The 24,495-nt window shown below is 56.8% G+C and overlaps 1 protein-coding gene and 1 long non-coding RNA gene across 5 annotated transcripts in view; one reads left to right on the forward strand and one right to left on the reverse strand.

Annotated features, from left to right (window-relative positions):
- CAPN5 (calpain 5) overlaps positions 1-24,495 on the forward strand; it is a 51,622-nt gene that overhangs the window by 2,905 nt on the left and 24,222 nt on the right. The window contains exons 1-3 of one of the 4 annotated variants that reach the window (XM_049652668.1): positions 13,376-13,750; positions 14,068-14,312; positions 20,698-20,829. In XM_049652668.1, the coding sequence (XP_049508625.1) occupies positions 14,148-14,312; positions 20,698-20,829 (297 nt within the window). In that variant the 5' untranslated portion in view covers positions 13,376-13,750; positions 14,068-14,147. The other 3 variants (XM_049652658.1, XM_049652648.1, XM_049652677.1) reach the window with 3 other exon arrangements.
- On the reverse strand, positions 17,435-23,736 carry LOC125937772 (uncharacterized). Its single transcript, XR_007462503.1, has 3 exons — positions 23,563-23,736; positions 23,211-23,390; positions 17,435-17,815 (listed from the first exon to the last, which is right to left on the reverse strand). It is a non-coding gene; the product is annotated as an uncharacterized LOC125937772 (long non-coding RNA).

Here is a 24,495-nt window from a genome sequence, read left to right on the forward strand (position 1 = left end):
GGCCCCCCTCCCCCCCGTCTGTTCCTTTTCCCCCCCCCCCCAACCCCGTCCCAGGGCGTTTCCATCAACGGGGGGAACCCCCCCCCCCCCCCCCCCCCCCCCCCCCCCCCCCCCCCGGAGACCTCTTCTGCCCCTTCATGCCTTGCTACTCAGGACAGTTCTTGGCTGGCAGTGGTCCCCCAGGCCTCTCCTTCAAGACCCGCCCCGGTTTGGTGGCTTTTCCCCCCGTTGATGGTGACGCCCTGGGACTGCATTCAGTTAGGCCAGGCTGCCCACTTCCCTTGGCCTCAGGGCCTGCTTTTCCCTGCTCACTAAAGGCAAAATGGGCTAAGGCCCTTTGGGATTTTAATCCAGGATGTTGTAGGAAGCCCGCCCTTAGGCTTGGACACAGGAAGCTAATGGAATGTGAGCATTTGCTTGCTGTCCTGGCCTGAGTTACTGCTTCCCATTCTACTTGTTCAGAGATGTGTTTCTGGGGGCCCCAGCTCTCCCGGGGCAGGGCTATAGAGGTCTGAGGGTGCCAGTGGCTGAGGCTGTGGTGGCCTGTAAGGGGGGGGGGGGGTGGGAGTGCTGTGGTTTTCTGCCACAGTGGGGCACACGTGGTCTTGTGGGAGAAGGGGCTGGTGGCCGGAGCAGACAAAGCCCATCCATTGGTACTCAGCTAACCATCAGTGATGGGGTGTGCTCAGGGGATGGCCACAGGATCTTGTATCCTGGGGGACAAAAGGCAGAGAGCCTGGTGGCCTACACCCGCCAGCGTGCTGCCTGCCGCTGTATAATTTATGCTGGTCAGGTGCAGTGGGCCCGTAGCGGCTTGTTACCAGTAACTAAGACACAGAAGTTTGGAGTGACTTTGTTTTACATTGAAGCAATTCAGGATGAATATCGCTAGCTGATTCACTCACTCCCTTGAGCAGAGAGGTGTGAGGCCACATCCATGCCTGCCCACGATCTTCTTCAGGAATGGTATTTGTTCTCTCTTGCTGTGGTAACAAATTAGTGCAAACTTAACGGCTTAAAACAGCACCAGTTTGTTCTGCTTTGGAGGTCAGAAGTCTGAAATGAGTCGTAGGGGACCAAACTTGTATTGGCAGGCCGGTTCCTTTTCGAGGCTCCAGGGGAGAATCTGTTCCTTGTCTCTTCCAGCTTCTAGTGGCTGCTGGCCTTCCTCTGACCTCATGACCCCAGCCTGTCTGCTTTCCTTGTCCTGTTGCTTTGTCCTCTTCTGGAGTCACATCTCCTTCTGTCTCCCTTTGATAAGGACACCTGTGATTACATTTAGGGCCCAGCTGGATAATCCAGGATAATCTCCACGAGTCGAGATCCTTAATCACATCTGCAAAACAATCTCTTTTGCCGTATAAAGTAACATCGTCAGGTTCCAAGGATTAGGACATTGATATTTGGGTGGGGCGGCATTCTTCAGCCTGCCACTGGGACCAATTTCACTGTCGTTGCAGGCCATTCCGAAGAGATCCCCCTCCCAGGTACCCACATACACTGGCCTCCCCCCTGTGCTCATCCTCGGTGTTCCGTCTCCCCTCCCCCTCCTTCCCCAGCCTAGGAACTTGCGTGAGCAGAGCCTCGGGCTGCTGCACCTCTGGCCCTAGAGCCCAGCCTGAGACCATGGTAGCCAGAGCTCAGGGATTTTTGGAGGAGGGGAGTGTGCTGGCATGTCCCCGTGGGTTCCCCATGGGTTGCCCCAGTGACCAGACCCTGTCCTGCGCCTGACAGTACGTCAGGCCTTTCAGAGTGGTGCACATCTCATCGTGGTCATTTATTCAACACACCCAGGGCTGTGCAGGGTCACTCGATCCCCACCATCACCCTGGGCCTGGTAGGAGCCCCATTTTGCAGATGAGTAGAATAAGGCCAGTGGGACTAAGTCCCTCCTGGGGCAGAGGTGTGTGGGGGGAGCTGGGCCAGTAGAGCAGACCTTCATTTTACAGATGCGAAAGAACTCTGAGGCACGAGGAAGTGACTGTCTCCCCATCTGAGGATGATGAGGGTGCGGATGGGACATTCCGAGGCTCATTCCTCCTCGGCCTGGGCTTTCTAGCAGGCACACGATGTGGTGCGGAGCCGTGCACAGACCCCGTGGGTGTTGCCAGCACACCTCTGCTCCGAGGTGAGGTTGTCATCCACCTCTGCCTCCAGCGAGAGCCCCAGCCAGAGAGCCCCTGCCATGCACGCTGCACACCCTGCCTTGGCGAGGGTCTCCCTTTTAACCAACCCCACACCCAAGGCTGTGCCACAAGAGGCCCTGCTTCTCAGGGTCTGTTCCTATAGTCTGGTCTGTCTGCCTGCGTCCTGGCTTTCTTTCCATCCCAGCTTCCTGTGAGCCATCCAGGTGCTCAGCTCAGATGCTGGCACCCTCCCGAGGACTTAGCCTGGCTTTCAGGACTATCATTACCCGGCTGTGGCAATGTTTCTGTGCTAGCGCCTTCTTCCTTCTCCCTCTCCCTCGCTCCTGGTATTCCAGCCTTGCCTAAATGGTTTCTTCCTCCCAGAATGTTCCATCTTCCTCTTAACCTTCCATTTCCACCTCTCGAAGTCACAGCCGCCCCACTCTGAGATCCTGCTTAGATGCCACCTCCTCCACGAGCCTTTCATGCCCTGTCTGAATGAATCCGTGCCCCTTTTTGAGCAGATCTCTCAGCCTGGTACTGGGGGCAGAGTCTCTCCTCAATCAGGTGGACCTCCCAGGTGGGGCCCTGCCTGACTCCTGCCTGCGTCCTTGGCCAGGCATTGGGCAGGTGTGGGGGAAGGTTGGGGAGGGTGCACTCACTGAGTGGAGCTCCCAGGGGCTGATGAGTGGGTCGCTGTCTTTGTTTGAGGGAGGGATGGAGGGCCAGGCAGAGCGTAGCCCTGACATGAGACAGGCCCCTGACTCAGTCCGGAATGCATCCTTTCCCTCTGCGAGCCCTAGACCTCATCTGCAATGAAGATAGTACAGCTCTCATTTCTGAGGTCGTGCAGGAGCTTGACCTAGGAATCGAGTGTCAGTTTCCCTGTCTGAGAAATGGGTACCATCTCAGCAGGTTTCCAGCTGGAGTCTTCCAGCTGGAGGTACGTGGTGCCAGAAGCACAGACGGCCTGTTCAGGAAGCAGGAAAAGAGGCTGTCCTGGTGACAAACTTCGCAGATTGAAAAAAAGTGAGAATTGTCCCCTTTTCCCCCATGCAACAGTGAGAACCTGCAGGCCAGGGAGGGCAGAGGCTTGCCTGGGGTCACACAGCAGCACAGTGGAGCCGAGGTGGCTTCAGTGACCTGATGAACTCTCGTTCTGTCAGGTTGTTTCCCTTGTGGGGAGGGAGCTGCCGCTCCAAATATCACCCCCACCCAGGTAGGAGAGAGAACAGCCCCTGGTGGGTGGCTCCCAGCTGCATCTATGCCTCCCTCAGCACCTTCTCAGCAGGCAGGATGTGGTGCGGGGCTGGGAGCTCCAAGCTAGGGTGACCCGTGGCCCTGAGGTTCTCAGTGCCCAAACCAGTGAGCCAGCTGCTCGCCCTGCCTGGAGCCCAGCCCCTGCCCAGGGAAGCCCCCGCCTCCAGGGGTGTGGCTCCTTCCTCTGTCCCAGCTTCCTCCTGTCCCCGCCCTCACCCCAGCAGAGCCCAGGCTGGAACCCCCCTTTTGGAGGTTCCTCTCCCAGGTGTGCCTGCTTGCTGGGGTGCCCGGGCTCCTCAGCACCCTGTCGAGGGACCCACGGCCCAGTGAGGAACAGCTATGCGCCGGAGGCCTCGGGACTCAGCCAGGACCACACGGCGAGCCAGCCCCAAAGCTGGCTTTTCCCTCAAGTGCACTGCCGGGGGTTCATCAGCGCCCCAGGACCAGAGAGACACCCTGTGCCCCAGACGTGCCTGGCCCTGCCCTTTAGGCCCTCCGTGTACTTCAAGCATTGGGTTTCTGTGTTTGAAAAGATCACCACGGCTGGGTGGAGACTGGTTCGGACACAGGAACGATAAGGGGAAGGGAGTGGAGAAGAAAGACAGGATTTCCCAGCCCCGGTGCCAGGCTGCCTGGCGTTGGCTGGAGTGACTCACCGGGCCCAGCCCCCTGGCCCTGCTGCTGGAGCCCGGAGCCCTAACGAGCGTGAACTGGAGTATGAACCTGTGGCCCAGTTCGCCTTCCTTACACACTTTCCCTCCCCTCCCCTGCCATCCTTTCCTCGGTCCCCAATACCTGCCAGAGGCCAGAATACACACAGATGCCTTCAGCTTGTTAGTGAAATGGTAGCTCGGGGGGGCAAGAGGAGAACGGGGGTGCGCTGTGGGATAAAAGGGGGTGCATACACTCACAAAGCTAAAACCATACAAACAACCTGGAGGTCACCAAACGCTGAGGCTCTCCCTTTCCAGGCTTCTCCCTTGCACCTGGCCTGCTCTGTGCCGGCTCAGGCCACAGCTGTCCCCGACCGGGTCGCTGCCTCAGCCTCTTTCCTCAGCGTCTACCCCCTCTGCCCCTCCTTGGCTCCCCTGTGCCCTCAGGATGAGCCCGAGCCCAGCAGCCTGGCATCCCAGCCGTGCAGAGCTGATCCTGCCAGCTTTCCCCATTCACCACTCCACACCCTGGCCTCCCTCCATCTCGAGTGCATCCTGCCTGCTCTCCCCATGCCTGGTGTGGCCCAGCCTTCAAGCCCTGCTCTGGTTCCCTCTGGAAGGGACACCACCGTTTTTCCTATCCCTATGAACCAACCTGCAGCACGCCTTACTCCTGGGAGCACTGACCGCTGAGTATCTGGCTTGGTTCGTGGTATATGTCGTGTCTGTCTGTCTGTCTGTGCTCCTCCTCCCCTGGGACATCTTTGAGGCTCTGACCCTCTTTGTTAGCTCAGGCCCAGCTGAATGGGTGTCAGCAAAGATCTGAACGTTGGCATTGTCTGTGTCCTTGAATTAGACGCAGCTGTTCTGTCCATCTTTGACCATGTGACGAGGGGGGCCGGCACCTGTTGCCTAGAGTGGGATGTAGTGGGAGGTCGAGGAAGGGAGGTGGGGGGATGGATGAGAGGTTTTGGTTGCTGGGCTGTGGGTGTGGGGCATCATTGGTTCTTTTGGCTGGTGCTGGATGAAGCCCACTGTGCCGGGCTCAGGCTGCAGGATTGGGCTCCCCACTGTGGTGTATGGGCAATCACGGCTCAGAGGGGGAACCCCCAGCAGGCCTTCCTGTGTTCTCCCTTTCACCCCCACAACCAGCTGCTCAGCAAGGAAAGTTGAGTCTCCCTCTCATGCAGCTCTAGAAATTGCCTTCCCTCCATTTACACATGAGTCTGTCGTTTCAAGTCCTGTGGCCCGCCTTCTTATTTTACTGCTCTAGCCTTGCACTTTTTTTTTTTTTTAATGTTTATTTACTTCTGAGAGAGAGACAGAGTGCGAGTGGGGGCGGGGACACAGAGAGAGGGTGACACAGAATCCGAAGCAGGCTCCAGGCTCTGAGCTGTCAGCACGGAGCCCAACACGGGACTCGAACCCACGGACTGTGAGATCACGACCTGAGCTGCAGTCAGACACTCAACTGACTGAGCCACCCAGGCACCCCTAGCCTTGAACTTTGCTAGTGCCTTATCCATGTGACAGCCAGATGGGTCTCAGGTCCCTCACCTGCTCAGCACCTTCCTCACTTCTCTGTCACCTCAGAGGGAGCCCAGTGTCTGCTGATGTTCCAGGACCGGTGAGCCTCACCTGTGACCTCTTCCACCCACACTGCCACTCTGGGTCGACCCACCTCCTTTCCCTGAGCACCTGCCCCGGAGTGTCTCCTAGGGTCCTGGACTGGCACCCCCTTCTCAGAGAGGAGACCTTGGAGGTGTGTGCCTGGTTGGGGTACAAGGGTACCAACCTCACCTTGTGGGACCCTCTCTTGGGTTCGAGCCCTCCCAGTGTCAAAGCCACAGTGTTCTGAAAGATGGAGGCAGAGGCCCGAGGAAGGTCACAGCCTGTGTGTAACAAGGCCAGGCCAGGACGCAGCACGGGGCTCCTTCCCTGCTCTCCACCCCAGGTTGTCCCACCCACTCTGGGTGCCAGACCCCTCCAGGGGTCCAGACCTGGCAGAATCGGGGTCACTAGATTCAGCCAGCCCTTCTTCCTAGGGCCATTGCAGTGGCTTTTTATTGAAGCATAACTGCCCTGTGGAACCGCATGAAGTTCAGGCGCACAGCCCAGTGACCACACCCATGCAGCACCACCCAGATCGAGAAGCAGTATTATCAGAGATCCAGAAGTCCCTGCAGGCCCCTTGCAGTCACTGCCCCCAGAGATAGCCACTGTCCTGCCTTGTAGTCACCAGAGATGGGTTATGCCTGCTTTCCAATTTTACATAAATGGGATCGCAGTGTCGCTTCTCTTGCCTAATGTTTTGCTTGTGAGATCCATCCCTGGAATTGCGCGCAGCAATCATTTGTTCGTTTTCATTGCTGGATGCTATTCCATTGCAACGCTCTATTTATCCTCTCTTCTGTTGATGGACATTGGGGTTTTTTCCCGAATTTCACCTGTAACAAACACTGCTGTGATAAACATTCTTGTACAGGCCTTCCAGTGAACAGGTGCTTGTGTTTCTCTTCATTGTATACTTACGAGTAGAATTGCTGAGTGATGCCTTTGTTCAGCTTTAATAGCTAGGGTCAGATGGTTTTGCAAAGTGGTTGTACCCATTCATACTTCCACCATCAATGTGGAAGAGCTGTGTGCTTAGGAAGTGTGTGTGTGTGTGTGTGTGTGTGTGTGTGTCTGTGTGGTGGTTTTCCCTGTAGTCATTCTGGTGGGGGTGTAGCGGTATCTCATCACGGTTTTAATTTGCATTTCCTTGATGACTAGCGAAGTTGAGGGCTTTTTCTTCTCATTTTATCAGTTGAGGGCTTTTTCTTCTCATTTTATCGGCCATTTGGACATAATCTCTTTCTTCTTTTTCTCTTCAAGTTGTAATTTAAATTTTGGTTAGCTAATGTGTAGTGTAGTATTGTTTTCAGGAGTAGGATTTAGTGATTCATCATTTACGTGTAACACCCAGTGCTCACGCCAACAAGTGCCCTCCTTAGTACCCATCATGCATGTAGCCTGTCCCCCACCCAACACCCTTCCAGCAAGCCTCCGTTTGTTCTCTGTTGTAAAGAGTCTCATGGTTTGTCTCCCTCTCTCTTACCCCCCTCTTCCCATATGCTCATTTGTTTGGTTTCTTAAATTCCACATCTGAGTGAAATCATGTGGTATTTGTCTTTAACTGACTTTATTACTCTTAGCATAATACACTATAATACACTCTAGCTCCATCCACATCGTTGCAAATGGCAAGGTTTCACTCCTTTTGGTGGCTGAGTAATATTCCATTGTATATACATACCACATCGTTTTTATTCATTTGTTAGTCGGTGGACACTTGGGCTCTTTCCATAATTTGGCTATTGTTGATAACGCGGCTATACACATTGAGGTGTACGTACCCTTTCGAATCTGTGTTTTTGTATCTTTTGAGTAAATACCTAGTGGAATTACCGAATCATAGGCTTGTTCTATTTTTAACGTTTTGAGGAACCTCCATGCTGTTTTCCAGAGTGGCTGCACCAGTTTGCATTCCCACCAATAGTAGAAGAGGCTTTCCCCTTCTCCACATCCTCACCAACATCTGTTGTTTCCTGAGTTGTTAATGTTAGCCATTCTGACAGGTGTGACGTGATATCTCATTGTAGTTTAGATTCGTATCTTCCTGATGATGAGTGATGTTGAACATCTTTTCACGTGTCTGTTAGCCATCTGGATGTCTTCTTTGGAAAAATATTCATGTCTTCTGCCCATTTCTTAACTGGGTTGTTTTTTGGGTGTTGAATTTGATAGGTTCTTTATAGATTTTGGTTATTAACTTTTTACCAGATATGTCATTTGGAAATACCTTCTCCCATTCCATAGTCTGCCTTTTAATTTTGTTGATTGCTTCCTCCCGTATGCTCTTTTTCTTCTGTTTTCTTCAAAAAGCTTTATTGTTTTCCCTTTTGGTTAGATTTGCAATCTACGTGGAACTTTTTTTTGTGTATAATGGGGGAGTACGAGTCAAGATGAATCTTTTTCCATATGGCTAACTAGTCCACCCAGCACCACTCATCGAAAAGACCATCCTTTTCCCAATGCACCATGATGTCACCTTTGTCATAAACCTGGTGTCCTACTTGTGGCCTTTTTCTGGGCTTTCTATGTTCCATTGGTCTGTTTGTCTCTCCTGTGCCAATACTACGTTGTCTAAATTATTAGAGCTTTATGATAGGTCTTTAGGTCTTTTTTTTTTTTGAAATTTTTTTTTTTACATTTTAATTTATTTTTGAGAGAGAGAGAGAGAGAGACAGAGCACAAGTAGGGGAGGGGCAGAGAGAGAATGAGACACAGAATCCGAAGCAGGCTCCAGGCTCTGAGCTGTCAGCACAGAGACCGATGTGGGGCTTGAACCCACAAACTGTGAGATCATGACCTGAGCCAAAACTAAGAGCTGGATGCTTAACTGATTGAGCCACCTTGTGCCCCTGTGGTAGGGTTTATTAACTGCTAGTGTGAATCCTCTAGCATGTTCTTCTTCAAATGGCCGTGCCTGTTCTTGGCCCTCTGTGTGCTGGCTTCTTTATCCTACCTCTTAGAGGAGAGGCCCGAGGCCCAGAGAGGTCAGGTGACCTGCCCCCTGCCACAGGGCTCTGGGCCTCTGTCCTGCTCCTTCCTCAGCTGCACCCTGCCCTCCAGGGCTCCGTGTACTGCTGAGGCTTCCCCGACACCACTGTGAACTTCATGGTTTTCTTTAAGTCAACTTCTTTGTCCTTAGTATTTCTTAAAGGAAACTGTCTGCTGTAAATGAAAAGGCAGTAATGGGGCGCCTGGGTGGCTCAGTCAGTTAAGTGTCTGACTCTTGGTTTCGGCCCGGGTCATGATCTCAGGGTCGTGAGATTGAGCCCTACGTTGGGCTCTGTGCTGGGTGTAGAGCCTGCTTGGGATTCTTTCTCTCTCTGCCCCTTCCTTGCTCGTGTGTGTGTGTGTGTGTGTGTGTGTGTGTGTGTATGTGTGTGTGTGTGTGTGTGCGCGCGCGCGCGTGCATGCTCTCTCGCTCTCTCAAAATAAATAAACTTAAAAAAAAAAAGAAAGTCAGTATTACTCTCCGTAGGTACAAGGTAACTGGTACTTAAAACTAAAGGAAAAACAGCAGAAAAATCCATTCACTTTTGGCCAGATGCTGGTGTTCTGAGCCTGGCCTGATCCTCCTTCGGCAAGTATAGGTGCGCAGGGGCCACAAGGGATTTTGACACTGGACCAAACCGAATTCTCCTTCAGAGAGAGTCCTTGAGAGAGAACGGGATGGGGAACAGCTTTCTTACTGACGTCTTTACTGCCACATCAAAGTACCCCCTAAAGGGATCACAATGTTAATCGGGGCCCTGCTTTGAAAAGCCCTGGTGTGATAAGGAGTCTGGAAGCTTGGGATCCAGCTAATGGGTGGCAGATTTGGGACACATTCCTCGCTGTTCTCATCTATAAAATGGGACCAGACTCCCTCTCCGGTTCCTCCCTGGCTGTGGTGGCCGTAGCATCGAGGGAAGGCTCACTGGCGTCAGCTTCCTCCCGCAGCTGGCTCAGCGTGACCTCAGATGAGCCCTCACTCCGCCCTGTGCACAGCTGGGCCATGCCCACCACCTCTCGAGGCCCAGGGAACAACAGCAGCCGGGGCCACAGCCGCCTGGAAGTGGGTACACACCATTTCCAGGCTGAGGTGCCCAGGGCACCTTTCCCTGTCTTTCCCTGTCACCTGAGAAGCCGGGACGAGGTGGGGCTGATACATAGCAGCTCAGAGGCGTTAACAGCTTGTCCAAGGATGTGCAGTGCTAAGTGGTGCAGTCAGGACTCGAACTCAAATCCTACCGACCTGCCAGAAAAGTGGTTTCTCTGAGCTCCCTGGTGAGTGCTCTCAGGCCCTCGTTCTGACCCAGGTTAGCACCCTGTGCTCAGTCGGCAGCCCCCACTGTGCCCGGCTGGGTCTGAATCGCCTTGCACTGCCTGCCGCTGAGACTTCGCTTGAGCTGTTCCCTCTGCCTGGAATGGCCTTTCCTAAAGAACAGCTGACTTCCGGGACCAGGCCTCTGTGAACGCCTCCTTGCGTCGCCCTTGCCGGAATCTCTGAGGTGACATATTCCATGTGCCTTGTGTCTTCTGGCCACACTAGACCATGAAGTGCTTTGGGGGTGGAGGCCTGAATTGTTCTCGCCCTCCTGGCAGGGCTGTGGACACATTGTCTACCCCAGACGTCAACATCGACATCCCTCAGGAGCACGTGCATCGAAGCATACAAAATGCAGTTCTGTGCGGCAGTGTCTCCTTTGATCCTCCCAGAGACCCTGGCACATGAACACTTCCTTCCAAATGGGGACCATGCAGACCAGAGACGTGTTGTGGCCTGTCCAGGGTCGCACAGCGTAGGATATTGGGGAACTAGAGCCGGCTCTCCGCCAAGAGCTGGAGAAGCGCTGGCTGCATGGAGTGTCCGGGTGCAGCTGTGAAGCGCCCACGACAGCAGGGGTGAGGGTGCTGCAGTGGGAGTCGGAGGGAGGGGGGCAGTGGGAAGGGGCAGGCCCTGCCTTCAGGACCTGAGAGCTGGTGCGGCTCAGATGCGGCAAGCTGACCCTCTCTGGTAGTCCCTGCCATGCTTTGAGCCTGTTTTTCCCATCCATGAAGGGATTCCTACATCCCCCGTGTTGGCTCTCTCTCAATACAGATGTATTGAACCTGCCCCCAGTGCTGGACCCTGAGGTTACAGAGAGGAGCCAGACACGGGCCCTGCCCTGCAGGGGTGTAGGCTGGGCCAGGGAGATGGATAAGTCCTACGCAGATGGGGCATGATGTAATGGGTGCCGTCACAGGGTTTCCCGTCCTGTGGAGGGGGAGAGGAGACGGGTTGGGGGTGGGAGGGAGGCACTTGGGCTGAGCCTTGAAAGACGACCGGTTCTCCGGGTATGCACATGTGGAAGGAACGGTGCGTGCACAGGCTCCGAGTAAACAGCTACAGGAACTGCAGGGGGCTCGTAGCACTGAACGTGGCATGGAGAATGGTAGGGGTGGGGTGAGCTTGGCAGGGGCAGAGGGAAGAGGGCTGCTGAAAGCAGCTGGGAAACTCGGACTCTCCTGTCAGTGCGGGTTCACACACAGTGTGAAGACGTTCAGAAGCGGGGTGTGCCATGCTCCAAACTCAGGCCCAGAGAGAAGAGCCCCGAGAAGAGCCCCCAGATCTGGAAGCCGGCTTTCCTGACTCTTGGTTTCTCCGCGGCCTTCAGCAGTGATGCCTGCAGCTATCGGGAGGGGGGGGCAGAGCTCATGTTGACTCCATGACCCCGTGGGAGTGTTGACTCAATGGGTGGAGTGGGAGGTATTCTTGGGGCATGCCGAAGGTGTGAGAGGACAGTCGCCATGAGGTACAAGCTGTGCAAAAAGGCTGGGGCTGAAGAGCCTGGCCTAAGTAGGCTGGGGCAGCCTTGCTGGCAGGGGTGAGGCTGGAGAGATGAGCCAGGGCTGGACCTTCAGCCAGGCCTGGCCCCCATTCTCCTGGCCTGGGCCCAGCCAGGCTTTTCTGTTTCTGGCCTCCCTGGGAGCAGAGCCTCCTGGGAACGTTGACCACCATGTGGCCTGGAGGGCCACCAGAATCTTCATTCTCTGGCCGGCCGACCTGGCTGTGCTGCCTCAGCCAGCTTGCTCCCTCTCCCTGGGCCCTCTGGGCTCTGAATTTGGAATTGCTAGAGCTGATTTCTGGGATCCTGCTTTTAGCTTCTTTGATCTAATTCTTGCAGCTTTAATTGCTTCCTGACCAGGCCCTACTGGAAGCTGTGATGCTAATGACTCCCCTGAGTGGCTGTGTGTCAGAAGTCCAGGGGCTGGCTCTCCAGGCTCCCCTCCTCTTTCCCTAAGGCCTCCCAGGCTGAAAGTGTTTTGGGCCTTCCTGGAAGAGGCGGGGCCAGAGAGGTTAAGTGGTTGGCCTGAGGTCACACAGCAGCAGAGCCAGCAGGCCACGTATGGATGTGGGGCAGAAGGTGAAGTGGCCGTGTGTCCTTGGCGGCCAGGGACCGTGAGCCCTCCTTGCTCTCCCTGCTTCCCCTCCGAGTTCCACACTCACCGCCCATCTCACCTCCTGCCCTTCCTGCTACTCCCTTCCCCGTCACATCCCTCGTCTTTCCCTTCCTGTGAATCTGGCGCAGCCAGAGTGTGTGGAATCAGCCCTTTGTCCTGTGCCACAGGGTCACCAGGCCAAGGTGGAGGCACCAAAAGATATGAGTTCAAGTCCAGGCTCTGCCATGGAATGTGGGCAAGGCCCCTCCCCTGAGTCTCAGTTTTCTTTCCTGAAAAATGGACGCGGTGAGTGACTTCCCAGCACTGTTTTCCTATACTGCCTCTTGCCTGCTGGGTTGCACATGGCAGGTGCCGGAGACACGGAGCTGCTCTCTTGGTAATGAGAGGTGACTTGTGTCCTCCTCTTCTCATCCCCCTCTCTCTGGCCTGCTAAGCCGTCTTCTCAGCAATGGCATCTTCCGGTTCTTAAAGCAATATCGCTCCCATTGCGGAGCTGAGAAAATGGGCACTCAGAGAGGGAGACTTGTTCAAGGCCACACAGCAGGTGAGAGGCGCAGTTGGGACTGGCACCCACGTCAGTCTTGTTTTCAAACTTGTGTTCACCCCAGAAGCCAGCATTCCTTGCCTCGGTTTCCCTCAGCCGGGCTGGGAAGTCAGGGCCTGTGCCCCAGTGGGATTGCAGTGTTGCCTGGGCAGGCCCCAGTTTGCGTAGACCCGGACGGCGGGGGTGGAGCTCTGCCAGCAACCCAGATGGAGTCTGAGATACAGGGGCTGTCAGATCCTGGTCCTCTGAGCATGCGTCAGGCCCCTCCCCACCCCGCCCCCTCCTGAAGGGCTTACCTGGCCCTGTCGCTCCGGTCAGTGGCCCTCCAGTTTGGTTACCTGTGGCTACAAGCTCGAGGGGGGTTGCAGGGAGGATGCTGATGTGTACAGCCTCCTTCTGTGTCGAGCTCGGTGCAAGGGCCGCATGCACAGGAGGAGCAAACCAAGTGGACCCTGCTCTCTGGGGGCTTCCGGTCTAATGGGTGCTTCCGGTCCTGCCTCCTGGGACCGGAATCCTGGGGAGGTGTGGAGGGAGGCGAAGGGTTTAGTCTGGGATTGATGGCTGTGGGCACCCCGGGACCTCATAGGGGTGGCCCGGTTGGGGGCCTAGAAGAGGGGCACAGGGAGATGGGGGTCATCAGGCAGAGATGGTGAGCAGAACACGGCTTGGTGCAGCCCCCCAGAGCCCCCAGGGGAAGAGGGAGGCCAGAGGTGGGGGAGGGGCCAGAAGCAGTGCCGTCGCCCCTGGGGACCCAGATGAGACTGTTCAAGAGTGAGCCTTTGTGAGGTCTGGGAGGTCATCAGCGAGAGTCTGGCTTGGGAGGATGGGAGGTTAGGAGGGATGGGGGGCCTCAGGGGAGGTTAGGTCGGTAGGATTGAGGAGGAGGAGATGTTTATTCCAGAAGGCAGTGCTTGCTAGAGGGTGGGGCTGACAGAGAATGTAAACGATGGATGGCTGGAGGGGGGCGCCCTGCACGGGGGACAGAAATGTGCCTTTACCACGCGGGGAGGGTCCAGGGGAGAGAAGCTTGGAGGCAGTGCTGCTGCTTTCCTGCCAGGGAGCTGCTGAGTCGGCCATGAGCCTGACTTGGCCCTGGCAGGTCTAGGAAAGGCTGGTGACAAAGGAAGGAGCAGGTGGGTGTGGCCAGGCAGCCCCAGCATCACTGTGCTTGTGCCCTTGGCCTGCCTGTGGGCTGGCGCCCCCTCTAAGCATCAGAAATGAGAGGATTCAGGATGTGGAGTCAGGTCAGTTGGTTCCTGTCCCTGTTGTGCAAGTAGCAGCTGTGTCTGTCCCCGCTTCTGAGCCTCTCGGCTCCTGGCCTGTCATCTGGGGATGAGGGGGCCACTTCACAGGGCCACAGGGAGGGCACGCAAGGGTCACCTGACTCCATGTGCCTCGGGTCCTCCAGTCCTCGGTAAGTGATGATCTCCTCACCTTCCTGTCCTCCCAGGTACCCCCGGAGCCACCCACGTCCCCACCTCAGCTCTCTGCTGCCTTGTCTTGGCCTCCCCTGCTGGGGTAGCCGCCACCATGTTCTCGTGTGTGAAGCCCTATGAGGACCAGAACTACTCCGCCCTGAAGCGGGCCTGTCTGCGCAGGAAGGTGCTCTTCGAGGACCCCAACTTCCCGGCCACCGACGACTCCCTGTACTACAAGGGCACCCCGGGGCCCACTGTCAGGTGGAAGCGGCCCAAGGTCAGTGTCTGGTCGCAACCGGAACTGAGGCGAGCAGCCTGCGGGGGACAGGGCGGTGGCTGGTCATCCTGAGGCCCCGGGTGGCAGAGAAAGTGGAGGACCCTCCTGCTGCGGGGTTTCACCTGGATAGGGAGCACAAGCATGGGCCCTGACCCTGTGGCCATCACTGCCTGGCCCGGATTTCGCCCCCTCTCTGGGCCTCAACTTCCTCACAGGGCAAATGGGGCCCTCCGCCCTGCCACCCTTCTCCCAGGGTGGTTTTGGGCCAAAAATGAGGTGAATGTGGATGTGACCTATTTTTAGTAAAATGTAGAGTGGCGGTGAAGTGTAAGGAGTTTGCTGATTATTTTCGTGATGGTTTTGGAACAGTCATTTGCTGAAAATGAAAGTATTTATTATGGTAAGTAGTTAATAGTAGTGAAAAACAATAGCACCTGGGGCGCCTGGGTGGCTCAGTCAGTTAAGCGCTCAGGTCATGATCTCGCGGTCCGTGAGTTCGAGCCCCACGTCGGGCTCTGTGCTGACAGCTCAGAGCCTGGAGCCTGTTTCGGATTCTGTGTCTCCCTGTCTCTGACCCTCCCCCGTTCATGCTCTGTCTCTGTCTCAAAAATAAATAAACGTTAAAACAAAACAAAACAAAACAAAAACAATAGCACCTTACAGGGCTGTTGGGAGCATTAGAAGAGATAGCACATGAACAAGTCTGGCCCCGCACCTGGCACCCAGTCCAGGCAGCTGGCACCATCACTGTTGAGAGTGGTGAATTCCGCGGTATCTGTCTGGCTGCCCACTCCCGTTCCAGCCTTGGTCGCCAAGGCTAGACCGTGTTGAGCAGAAGTATTTGGCCTCATGACATGATTTTGTCCTCTTTCACCCCTATTCCTACATGTGAGAGTGGGCAACCCTGGGACCTGGGTGACTGGGAGGCTGCTGGTGTTGAGTTGGTCACACGGGAGGGACGTTTGTGCAGGGGACTGTGCTGTGCCCTGCTGCCCGCGAATCCGAAGAGGCATCTCACAGTTGAAGGGTGAGGCAGCACAGTCTGGAAAGGGCGGGAGACTTGAAACCCTCAGGCTTATTTGGGACATGGCAGGAACGTAGGGGACGAGGAAGCCTGGGTCCTAGGGTCGGTGGGGCTGGTGCACTCTGGGGCCGTGGGAGCCCTGGAGGCGAGGCTTTCTGACCCCCACAGGGTCAGATTTGCATTTTACAAACTTCCCTCCAGCCTCCTAGACATTTTGGGCAAATGGAATTTAGTTTTCATGTCCCTTTCCTAGGCTATGATCTCAAGTCCCTTCCACTTCAAACAATCCTGTGTATTTTCTTGGACTGGGGTACCTGAGAGGTGGAGAAACAGGCCAGAAGGGGGAGGCAATGCCTTGATTGCCCAGGGAGTGGGTAACAGAGCCAAGCTGGGACCCAGGAGTCCTGCCTCGCCTGGCCCTCCACCCTGACACCAGACCTTTCACTTCGGCCCTGTGAGCTGCCTTGATTCTTTAGAACTCCCAGAAGCCTCCTGGCCACAAGATTCTTGCCTCTCAGAACCCCTACCCCCACGCCTTCCTCTCCCTCCTTTGTCTGGTGGGTGGGGAAGGAGGCCAGCCTCAAAGGGCCTTTGTGAGGCCTTGGGTGTGTGTGTGTGTGTGTGTGTGTGTGTGTGTGTTGGAGGGGGAGACACTTGAGCTCTCTGCCTTCCTCACTCCACCCCTTTGCTGCCCTTGTCCTGCCCTCTGGCCAGCACCCAGACATTTTAGATCTGTGCCTCTGAAGGAGGCTGGCGAGGCATGGCTGGGGAAAGCTGGGCTTGCTGTACTAGAGGAGGAAATGCCAACATGGCTGGCTCAGCCTCCCCCTGCTGTGTGATCCTGGTGGAGTCACCTGCCCTCTCTGGGCCCCTTTCCCGGCCAGTTTGGGAGTCCTGCCATGCTGCCCCCTCCTTCACTGCCTTCCTCACTGGGCTTGGTGTCCGGTCCTTTCTAGACACTATAAGAGGAGGAGCAGAGCTGCCCCTGCCGTGGTGGTTGGTGTCGGCTGGGAGATGCCCGAGTGCAGCTCGGAGGTGGCTGTGGGGGATCAGTTCTGGGTTTGGGAGGCAGTTCAAGGCCAGGCACGGCCGAGTGGTGTTGGATGAGGAGGCCAGACTGTGTGGATCGGGGTGTGCAGGATGGTGGGTGTGTGAGCGGTGCCTGCTGGGTGGTGCAGGCTCGAATATCGGGCAGGCCCTCACCGCACCGTCAGGATGGGCGGTCGGTGGAGCAGAAAGTCAGGCCCGGCTTGCCTCAGGCGGGTGGGGCGAGACTAGCCCAGTGGGGTGACCATGAACTCCCAGCTGCTTGGTTCTTGGCCAGTGAGATGGAACTTTGTCCTGAGGCGGCCGTGTTTCCATGGAGTCCTACTTCCTGGGGCCTGTGACCTGACTGTTTACAAATAGAGCAAAGAGCCCTTTCTGGGAAGCCCCTGGGAAGGCCTTCTTTCTCCCATGTCACCTTCAGCCCCTCTCGTTTAGGTTGGTCAGTATCATGGCCTCTCTGTTCTTGAGGATCTCCTCAGTCAGCCTCCCTCCCTGCTGGCCGCCCTCTTGCTTTCCCCCAAAATGGAATGAGGAGGCTGGTTTTTCATTCAGATGGACTTGGCCCTCCCTCCCGGCAGGGTCGTGGGAGGTATGACCTTGGCCTTAGTTGCCTCATCTGTAAATGGGGAGAATAACTTGCTGATCATGGTTGCTGGAGGTTGAAAGGACTTGAGGTATCTGTGGTGTCAACACAAGGGGGACACATGACAAACCGGCTCCCTCTCTCGCCCACCTGCTCCTTGCCAACCCCGGGTTGAGGACCCAGAGCTGGCCCTGCCTGGAAAGACCCCTGTCTTGTGGGTGGGGCCAGGCCTTGTCCACCTCATTACCCACCCAGGGCACCTGTCTTATGGCTCACTCCTCTGGGTTCGTTGTTTCTTTGTTCCTTCCAGTTTGGCAAGGCCTGCTGGCCTCCCACAGGCCTGGCCAGGGAGATAAGAGAGGAAGACTGTCAGCGAGGCCTGTGACTCAGGGGGAATCCCGAGAGTGTGGAGGTATGAAGGGCTGCCTCCTCTCTCAGGTGCAGGGCCTTAGTAGGGGCCCCTTTTCATCTCTGTGGGGACAGAGCACCCGCTGCCCCATCCAGCCTCTCCCCATCTCTGGAGATAAGTTTGCATGTAGGTCCTTTGGTGGAACCAAAGGGACCAAAGGGAACCAAAGAGAACAAGTAGGGGTTCCACAAACAGATGTGTTTTAGAACCTCCCTGAATTCTCCCAAGGTGGCCTGGTGGTCCCCAGCCCCGAGCCCTGGGCTCATGTTCATCACGCAAGTACTTGGTGAAGACCCCACTCCTTGGCTGTGCTGGATGGTAGGCCCCTGTGCCATGGAACAGGTAGATTCACCAGGGCCAGCCGTCCGGGCCTCTGTGCCACCCCTCCGGAAAGATTCCCTTCTGTGTGTGTGCTTGCGTGGCCTTGCAGGAGGGGACTGCTGTGGGAAGAGAGGGGAAGCAGGGGATGGGGGATGGAGAGGCAGGTCTGTTGCAGAGGGGGTGGGGCACAGGCTAGTGCTCCTGAGAACCTGCCCTTTTCTCCTGTGTCCCAGGCAGGCAGAGGGACTGCTTCCTTCCCGGGCCTTTCCCCGGCCGTGTGGTCGATTCCTATCGCGATCTCAGATCCCCAGAGGGAGGTGACAGATGAGCAGGGTGGAAGGGGAGGCAGAATGTGCCCTGGGTCCGCTGTCTTGCTGCATTCCTGTTTGTGCACCAGGCCTGCAAACCTGAGGTTCTTATTGTGCCCCAGAGGGAGATGGTTCTGGGCTCTGAACTGTGTCCGGTGGAGCCGGTCTGACTGGCTGAAGGCTGAGAGGCAAGAGAGGTGACTGCAGGCGTAGAAGCCGTAGAAAGCATAGAAGGCCATGCCCCAGAGAGAAATATGTGGAGGAGAGGAGCTGTCACCTCCTAGCCCTGGGGGACGGCTTGGCCTGGGGCTCGCAGCAGTTGCCTGACTGGTCCAGTCCTGTGTGCCACTTTGCCCTCTCTCGCCGGGATCCTGCCTACAGCCCCAGCAGAACCTGCCGAGCCCTGCTCCCGACCCTGGTCGTGGGGCGGGCGGAGTCAGGCCTGGGCCCTGCCCTGGAGCTCGCAGGCCGGTGGGGTGGCCCAAAGGCAGACCTCAGTGGACGGTGTGGACGGGAGAGAGGTGGCCGGGAGCCCAGACGAGCATGGTGTCAGAAGGCGTGCGTCTCAGCGTTGTGGCTGGATCCCATCTTGGGGTGAATTTGGAGTCGAGCCTCCCTAGCCACCAACCCTCTCCATGCCTGCTGTGTTGGCATAACCGCCTCCCTGCAGCCTGGGTTCCTGCTGTCATAGCTGTGGGCACATGACAGGGTCAAGCTCTTCCTCCTCAAGGGCCCTCCCCCTGGCCCGGCATTTCCCTGACTAGTTCTGTGCTCTGTGCCTACTCGATAGCCCAAGAAAGGTGGAAGGCTAGACATAGGTCTTGAGATCCTGACCCTGGTGACCTTGGGTGTCACTGCCTGCTGGGCCTCAACATCCTCCTCTGAGAACGGATGGGCCATCCTGTCTCTGTCCAGGGCCTTGGCGGGAAGATCTGAAGGGGAGGGGTACTAGGAGGTCATCTCTGCAGACCCTGGTGACGCCAAGTGGTGGCTGTCTCTTCTCCCGTGCTGGGGATGTGGCTGGGATCTGCGGATATGAGGCGCCCCTCCACTCCCACCCTGCCTGCCATTCTAGGGAGGCAGATGCTAAGTCATGGCTCCGTCTGGCTCCAGTCTAGCTGGGTGTGGGCCAGAGCCTAGGAAATAAGATAAGGAGGGCAGCGGGGAGGGAGGCAAGGCTTCTTGCTGCCCTTGCTTCCTGATAGCACAGCCTTGCCGTGTTTCCGTGACCTGGGGCAATATTACTCAGACCTGTGGCATCCCACAGTCTGTACTATGGGGAAGCCACATTGTGGCTTGGCTCTGGGTCACCCTGGAGTCCTATCTGGAGCTGTTCACACCCTCGGGGGAGTTTTGGCCTTTAATCTGGCCCTCCAAAACCCAGGTTTTCCCAGGCAGAGGTGACAACCGGAGTCCCAGATGCCTTAGTGAGGACCGATAGCCCTTTGCCCCGTTTTCCCTGCCGAGTGCCCGGCTTCCATAATCCATGGAGTCCTTACACAGCCCTGCAGGAATAATCATCTGCTTCCTTTGCACAGGTGAGGAAATGGAGGCTGAGAGAGGTTGAGCCGCCGGCCCAAAGTTGCACAGCCAGTAAATGGGAAACAGGAATTTGACTTCCATCTTCCTGACTCTGCTGACTTCTACTGGCTGCGTGCGGTAGGACCTCAGTAGCTGGGTTGTGATTGAACCAGCTGATAGGGAGGCAGACCCAGCTGTGTGTCTGGGGCGTGTTGTTCAACCTCTCTGGGCCTCAGTTTCCTCATCTGCACAATGGGCACAGTACCCACCTCTCAGGATCATGGTGAGGATTGATCGTGGTGCCAGCAGGTTGCCTGGCACATGGTAGGTGTGTCTCAGTGTTTACCACCTCCCACCTTGGGGAGCAGTCACTCCCTCTCAGCTCCGTGGAGTATAGATGCTTCGGGACACAGGCGGGCACACGTATGCCCCAAGCAGAGACCTGGACTGGGAAGGGGAAGGAAACTGCCGTCATGCCCAGCCCCTGCCCCCGCTGACCCATTGGGCCCACACTGGACACACGAAAGGCATTCTAGAAGCTCTGTGGATGTCTGCTCAACGGCTCTGCTCAGTATTGCTTGCTGTGTGCCCTTGACAAATCACTGCCCTTCTCTGAACCTTCATTGCTTATCCATAGAATAGAGTAACAACCCCACACTCTTGGGGTGGGTTGAGGATCCAGCGAGGTAGCCTGAGGATGTGCCCACGTGAGGCCTGGCATGGTCAGCTCCCTGCTCCTCCCTGCCTTTGCCACTCGTTCATCACCTGTGGGGTGTTTGTCTCCCCCCTGGGGCCCCACCCTCTTTGTGAGGGGGGCCCTGAGGGTGGGCTGGTGTGGGTGCTGCTGGGCTGCTGATGCTGGAGGATGAGGAGCATGATGGGAATCGACCCCTGGCTGGTTGGGGAAGACCATGGAGGGCAGGAGAAAGGGAGGTGCCCAGGGTCCAGTCCCCCAAAGACCTTCCATAGCATCTGATCAATTTGAACCTCTGGGAGAAGGGCAGAGTTCTTCAGTCGGGTGATGGGAGAAGGGCATTCCAGGCCGCACCTGGTGTGAGGGGGGAGCTGGATTCGGAGAAAACCACCTGGCTGCTCAGGGGGCCCCCCAGTCTGTCAGGGGAGGTGGCGAATCTCCACGCTGACAGTGAGGTCTCCTCTTGGCTTCTCCGCAGGACATATGTGAGGACCCCCGCCTTTTTGTGGACGGCATCAGCTCCCACGACCTGCACCAGGGCCAAGTGGGCAACTGTTGGTTTGTGGCGGCCTGCTCGTCACTCGCCTCCCGGGAGTCACTGTGGCAAAAGGTGAGGTGTGGGGTGGGGCCCTCACCGCTTGGATAGGGAAGGTGCAGCCTGAACTTGCAGAGGTGACTTTATGAACACTTGTGCAGGGGTGGGGCGCGGGGTGACACCAGGGCTCCCGGCGTTGGCTGAGCAGCAGAATCACCTTTCCCTCACCTGCCAGCTGAGGATCCCCAGGCCTAGGTGCTGGCAAGCTGTGTGGCTCCCAGGGGCCTTCGGATGTGTCCCCACCTGACATGTGGGGGCCCACAGTGTCCCCGTAGCCACTTGGTGGAATATTCACGTGTGAAATGTGGAAGCGACCTGAATCATGTGCAGTGTGGAGACCCCACTCACTGGGGTTCAGGAGACCCCCTGCCAGTGCCTGCTGTCGAGACTTGGCCAGTCCTTGCCCTTATCTTGGCCTCAGTTTCCTCACTTGGTCAGCAGGAGTGGTTCAGATGATTTTGTTCCGTGATTCTTGGTTCCAAGCACTGATGTTCTTGAGCGGCACCAAGAGTTTAGGCTGGGAAGAACTGGCTCTCTCGTGACGCCCTGCCCGCTTGTGACAGCACTCGGCAGTGCAGCCCCTTACCCCCACACTGCACGGTCCCTTCTTGGGGAGGCAGGGCTGCTGGAGTAGACGCTGGAGTGCTGGTCTCTGAAGAGTAATCAGCTGGGACTGCATCCTGGGTTCCCGTGTCAGCAGATACAGGTCGTTGCCCCTTGCTCACCCCTGCCCTTCCTGCTCTTCCTACGAGGAACTGGCGGCGGGGCTGACCAGCTCCGGGCACCTCAGCCTTATGGCTTGGGTTGGAGCCCCCGCCTCGCCATGTGGTCGCTGTTAGCTCCGGTTACTCATCCGGAAAACCAGAATATGAGGGTAGCTCCCTCTCAGGGAGTTTGTTAGGGCAAAACGAGATACTGTTCTCAGGGTGCAGTGCTCAGGGAATGGTGTCTGCATCGCCAGTGTTATGATAATTAATGTTCGTAGAACATAATGGGTGTTCCCAGGCAAGCAGGGACCAAGGAGCAGTGCGTTTGTTCTTATTGTCTGTGGCGTCCCTCGGCCATCAGAGGGAGCTGTGCCCTTAGCCGAGGCTGGGACTTTCGCAGGTGCTCTATTTTCGTGTCTTCTGGACGGGGGTGTGACCTTTCAAAGCCACCCTGGGGTGGGTATTCCTGGAGCCTGGCTCCTGATGGTCTGTAGGGACACAGGTGCTGTAGGGGCCTCAGCAAAGTCCACTGCTGAAGCCTGTAGACATGGGTAGTTGTAGGATGTCCACGTTGGGAGGGCCTCAGAGAGCCACATGTGGGATCGTTCCACTGGGGTTGGGGCTCAGTGCTGTTCGCTGGGTATAGAGCTATCCTTGCCCCCCTGATTCCAGGCTCCAACCCCCTTCTCTGAGCCCAGAGCAAGGTCCTCCTGCCTCTGAGCCCACCCCTAGTTTGGTCAGGGCTCCGTCTGGGGCTGGAGGTGGCACACAGGAATTTTCAGGGCTGGCCCTATACTTCCCACCTGCCCTATAATCACCTGTTTACCTGTGGTCTCCCTTCTTGAGATGAGCTCCCCCTGGGCAAAGCTGGCCCAACTACATCTTGTCGGTGAGCCCAGCGGGAGCCTGGCACAGAGAATGCTCAAGAAAGTTTTGAGAGCAGAGCCCTTCTCCAATTTGTTGGACCCAGCTACTGGCCAGCAACCCCACAGCCCGCTTTCCTACCCTGTGTCTCGTGGGGCCAGAGCCTGACCCGCTGTGTCCCCTCCTGGGGAATGGGCTCTCTAGCCATTGTAGGGAGGAGCCTCAGTTTGCTGTGTGCTCTGTCCTGGGCCTGGCCTTAGGCAGTGCCCTGGGGCAGCTCCCCATTTGGTGAGTGGAGGAAGGGGCCCCAGACCCACAGGCAGGAGGTCTGTCATCCATGCTGTGGCAGGTCTGTGTTCGTCCCTGGGCTGAAGGTTCCTCCTGCAGGATGTCAGGGCACTGGGCCTGGCTGGTCTCGAGCCTTCAAGGGCCAGGAGGCAGATCTCCAGGAGCTTGGGTCCCCAGGGGGTTGGAGCAGAGCAAAGTGCTCCTGGCTAATTGCACTCTGCCTCCGGGTGCTGTTGTGGTGACAGCTCCCAGGTCCTAGAAGGAGGCAGGAGGCCCTGGGGAGCTTATTACTGTGCCTTGCCTCCCCTCCTGTCCCTGCTGACTGGGCCCTGTTTGTTGTCACCCCTCACTTTAGGGCCTGTTACCCTGCAGGGCCTCCCCTGCCCCACCCTGTTTCCTCCATGGAACAGGGGTGCTCAGCCTGAGCTGCACCCCTGCTCCCCCCAGCCTCCTCACTCTGGGGATGCCTAACCTCACATGCTGCTACATCGTGCCCTCAACACCCGTACCCCCTCCTCCAGGAAGCCACCCCCTTACCTCTAGTTCTTGATGCAGCCTGGGGCTGGCGGGCACAGGATTTGAAACCAGCCAGGCCTGGGTGTGATTCTGGCTTGGGTCCATGTCGTTACATGCCATCGGGCAGGTCAGGTTCCTACCCCTCGCCTTGGTGTCAACCTGACCTTTCTAGTCTCCAGAGTTATAGGAGGAAGAAAAAGCCTGTTGGGGGGGGGGGAACCTGTGGCATTTCACGGCAATTTACACGTGTTAAATCCTCCTCCCTGCCCCACCTCTGTGTGCCCCGCCTGTTTCTCTGTTCTGTGATGCACCCCTTGGCAGTGGGCCTCCCCCTCCTATGGGATCCCTGGTAGGGGCATATTGGTCTCCTCACCTTGACTGTACATTCTCTGAGGGTGGGACGGTGGGCTTTCGGGTGACCAGGTTTTGTGGACCAGAAATCAGGATGTGACAGTGGGACAGGGCATCTGCTATCAAGCGTGACCTGGCCCAAGCCAGACCCAAGGTCCTTTGTGAGCTCACCTCCCCCCAGAGTCTGGTGCAGCCCCAGGCCTGATCCCTGCCCCGAGCCTCTCTGGCCGGAGGACAGGAAGAGAGCAGAGAGAAAGTGAGGGACTGGATGTCTGAGAGGGGAGTGTTGCGGGGTGGCCGGTCCTGGGGCTCGGCCTGGGAGAGGCACCTGGTAGCAGGGCTTGGGCTCTTTTTTAGTTCTATTTAAAATGGTTGCCATCCCACCCCTGCCCCTGTTACATGTGCATTTCATGCCCTTTAGCTTCGTGGCAGTTCGCTCATCCCAGTTTAACTGAGCACCAGCTATGCCCCGAGCACCATTCTAGGTACTGGGGACAGAAGGTTTGAATAAATACAACGTTGCTTAAGGTTTTCTTTAGCCAGAAACAGCCAGCGTTAAGGGGTTACTGTATTTCCTTCTCGTCAGTTTTTCCAGTTGGGGTTAAAGGGGTGTTTGTTTTGTTTTTCAGTATGTAGTTTTACAATCACATGTGCAACTTGGTCCCTTGCTTTTCTCCTGCGTTCATCCCTATGCCAGGCTTTAGTGGGTCTTCCCAAGGTGTCTGGGGGCGGAGCAGAGATCTGTGGATGGCAGTGGGCCCAGCCCCACCTGCAGCCTCCTGCCCCCTTCCTTTCCTCCCTTCCCACTCGGGCTTTCCTCACCTTTCGCCGCCCCTCCCTCCTTCCCTGTGTGGCTGAGGCCCAGACGACTTCCACCTTCAGCCTCCTCCGGTGGGTCGGTAACCCAAGCAGGCCCAGACCAGGCTTTCCCCAGGGTCCCCACCAGTAGAAACTG

This window comes from Panthera uncia, chromosome D1 (genome assembly GCF_023721935.1).
Source record: "Panthera uncia isolate 11264 chromosome D1, Puncia_PCG_1.0, whole genome shotgun sequence".
Taxonomy (NCBI): Eukaryota; Metazoa; Chordata; class Mammalia; order Carnivora; family Felidae; genus Panthera; species Panthera uncia.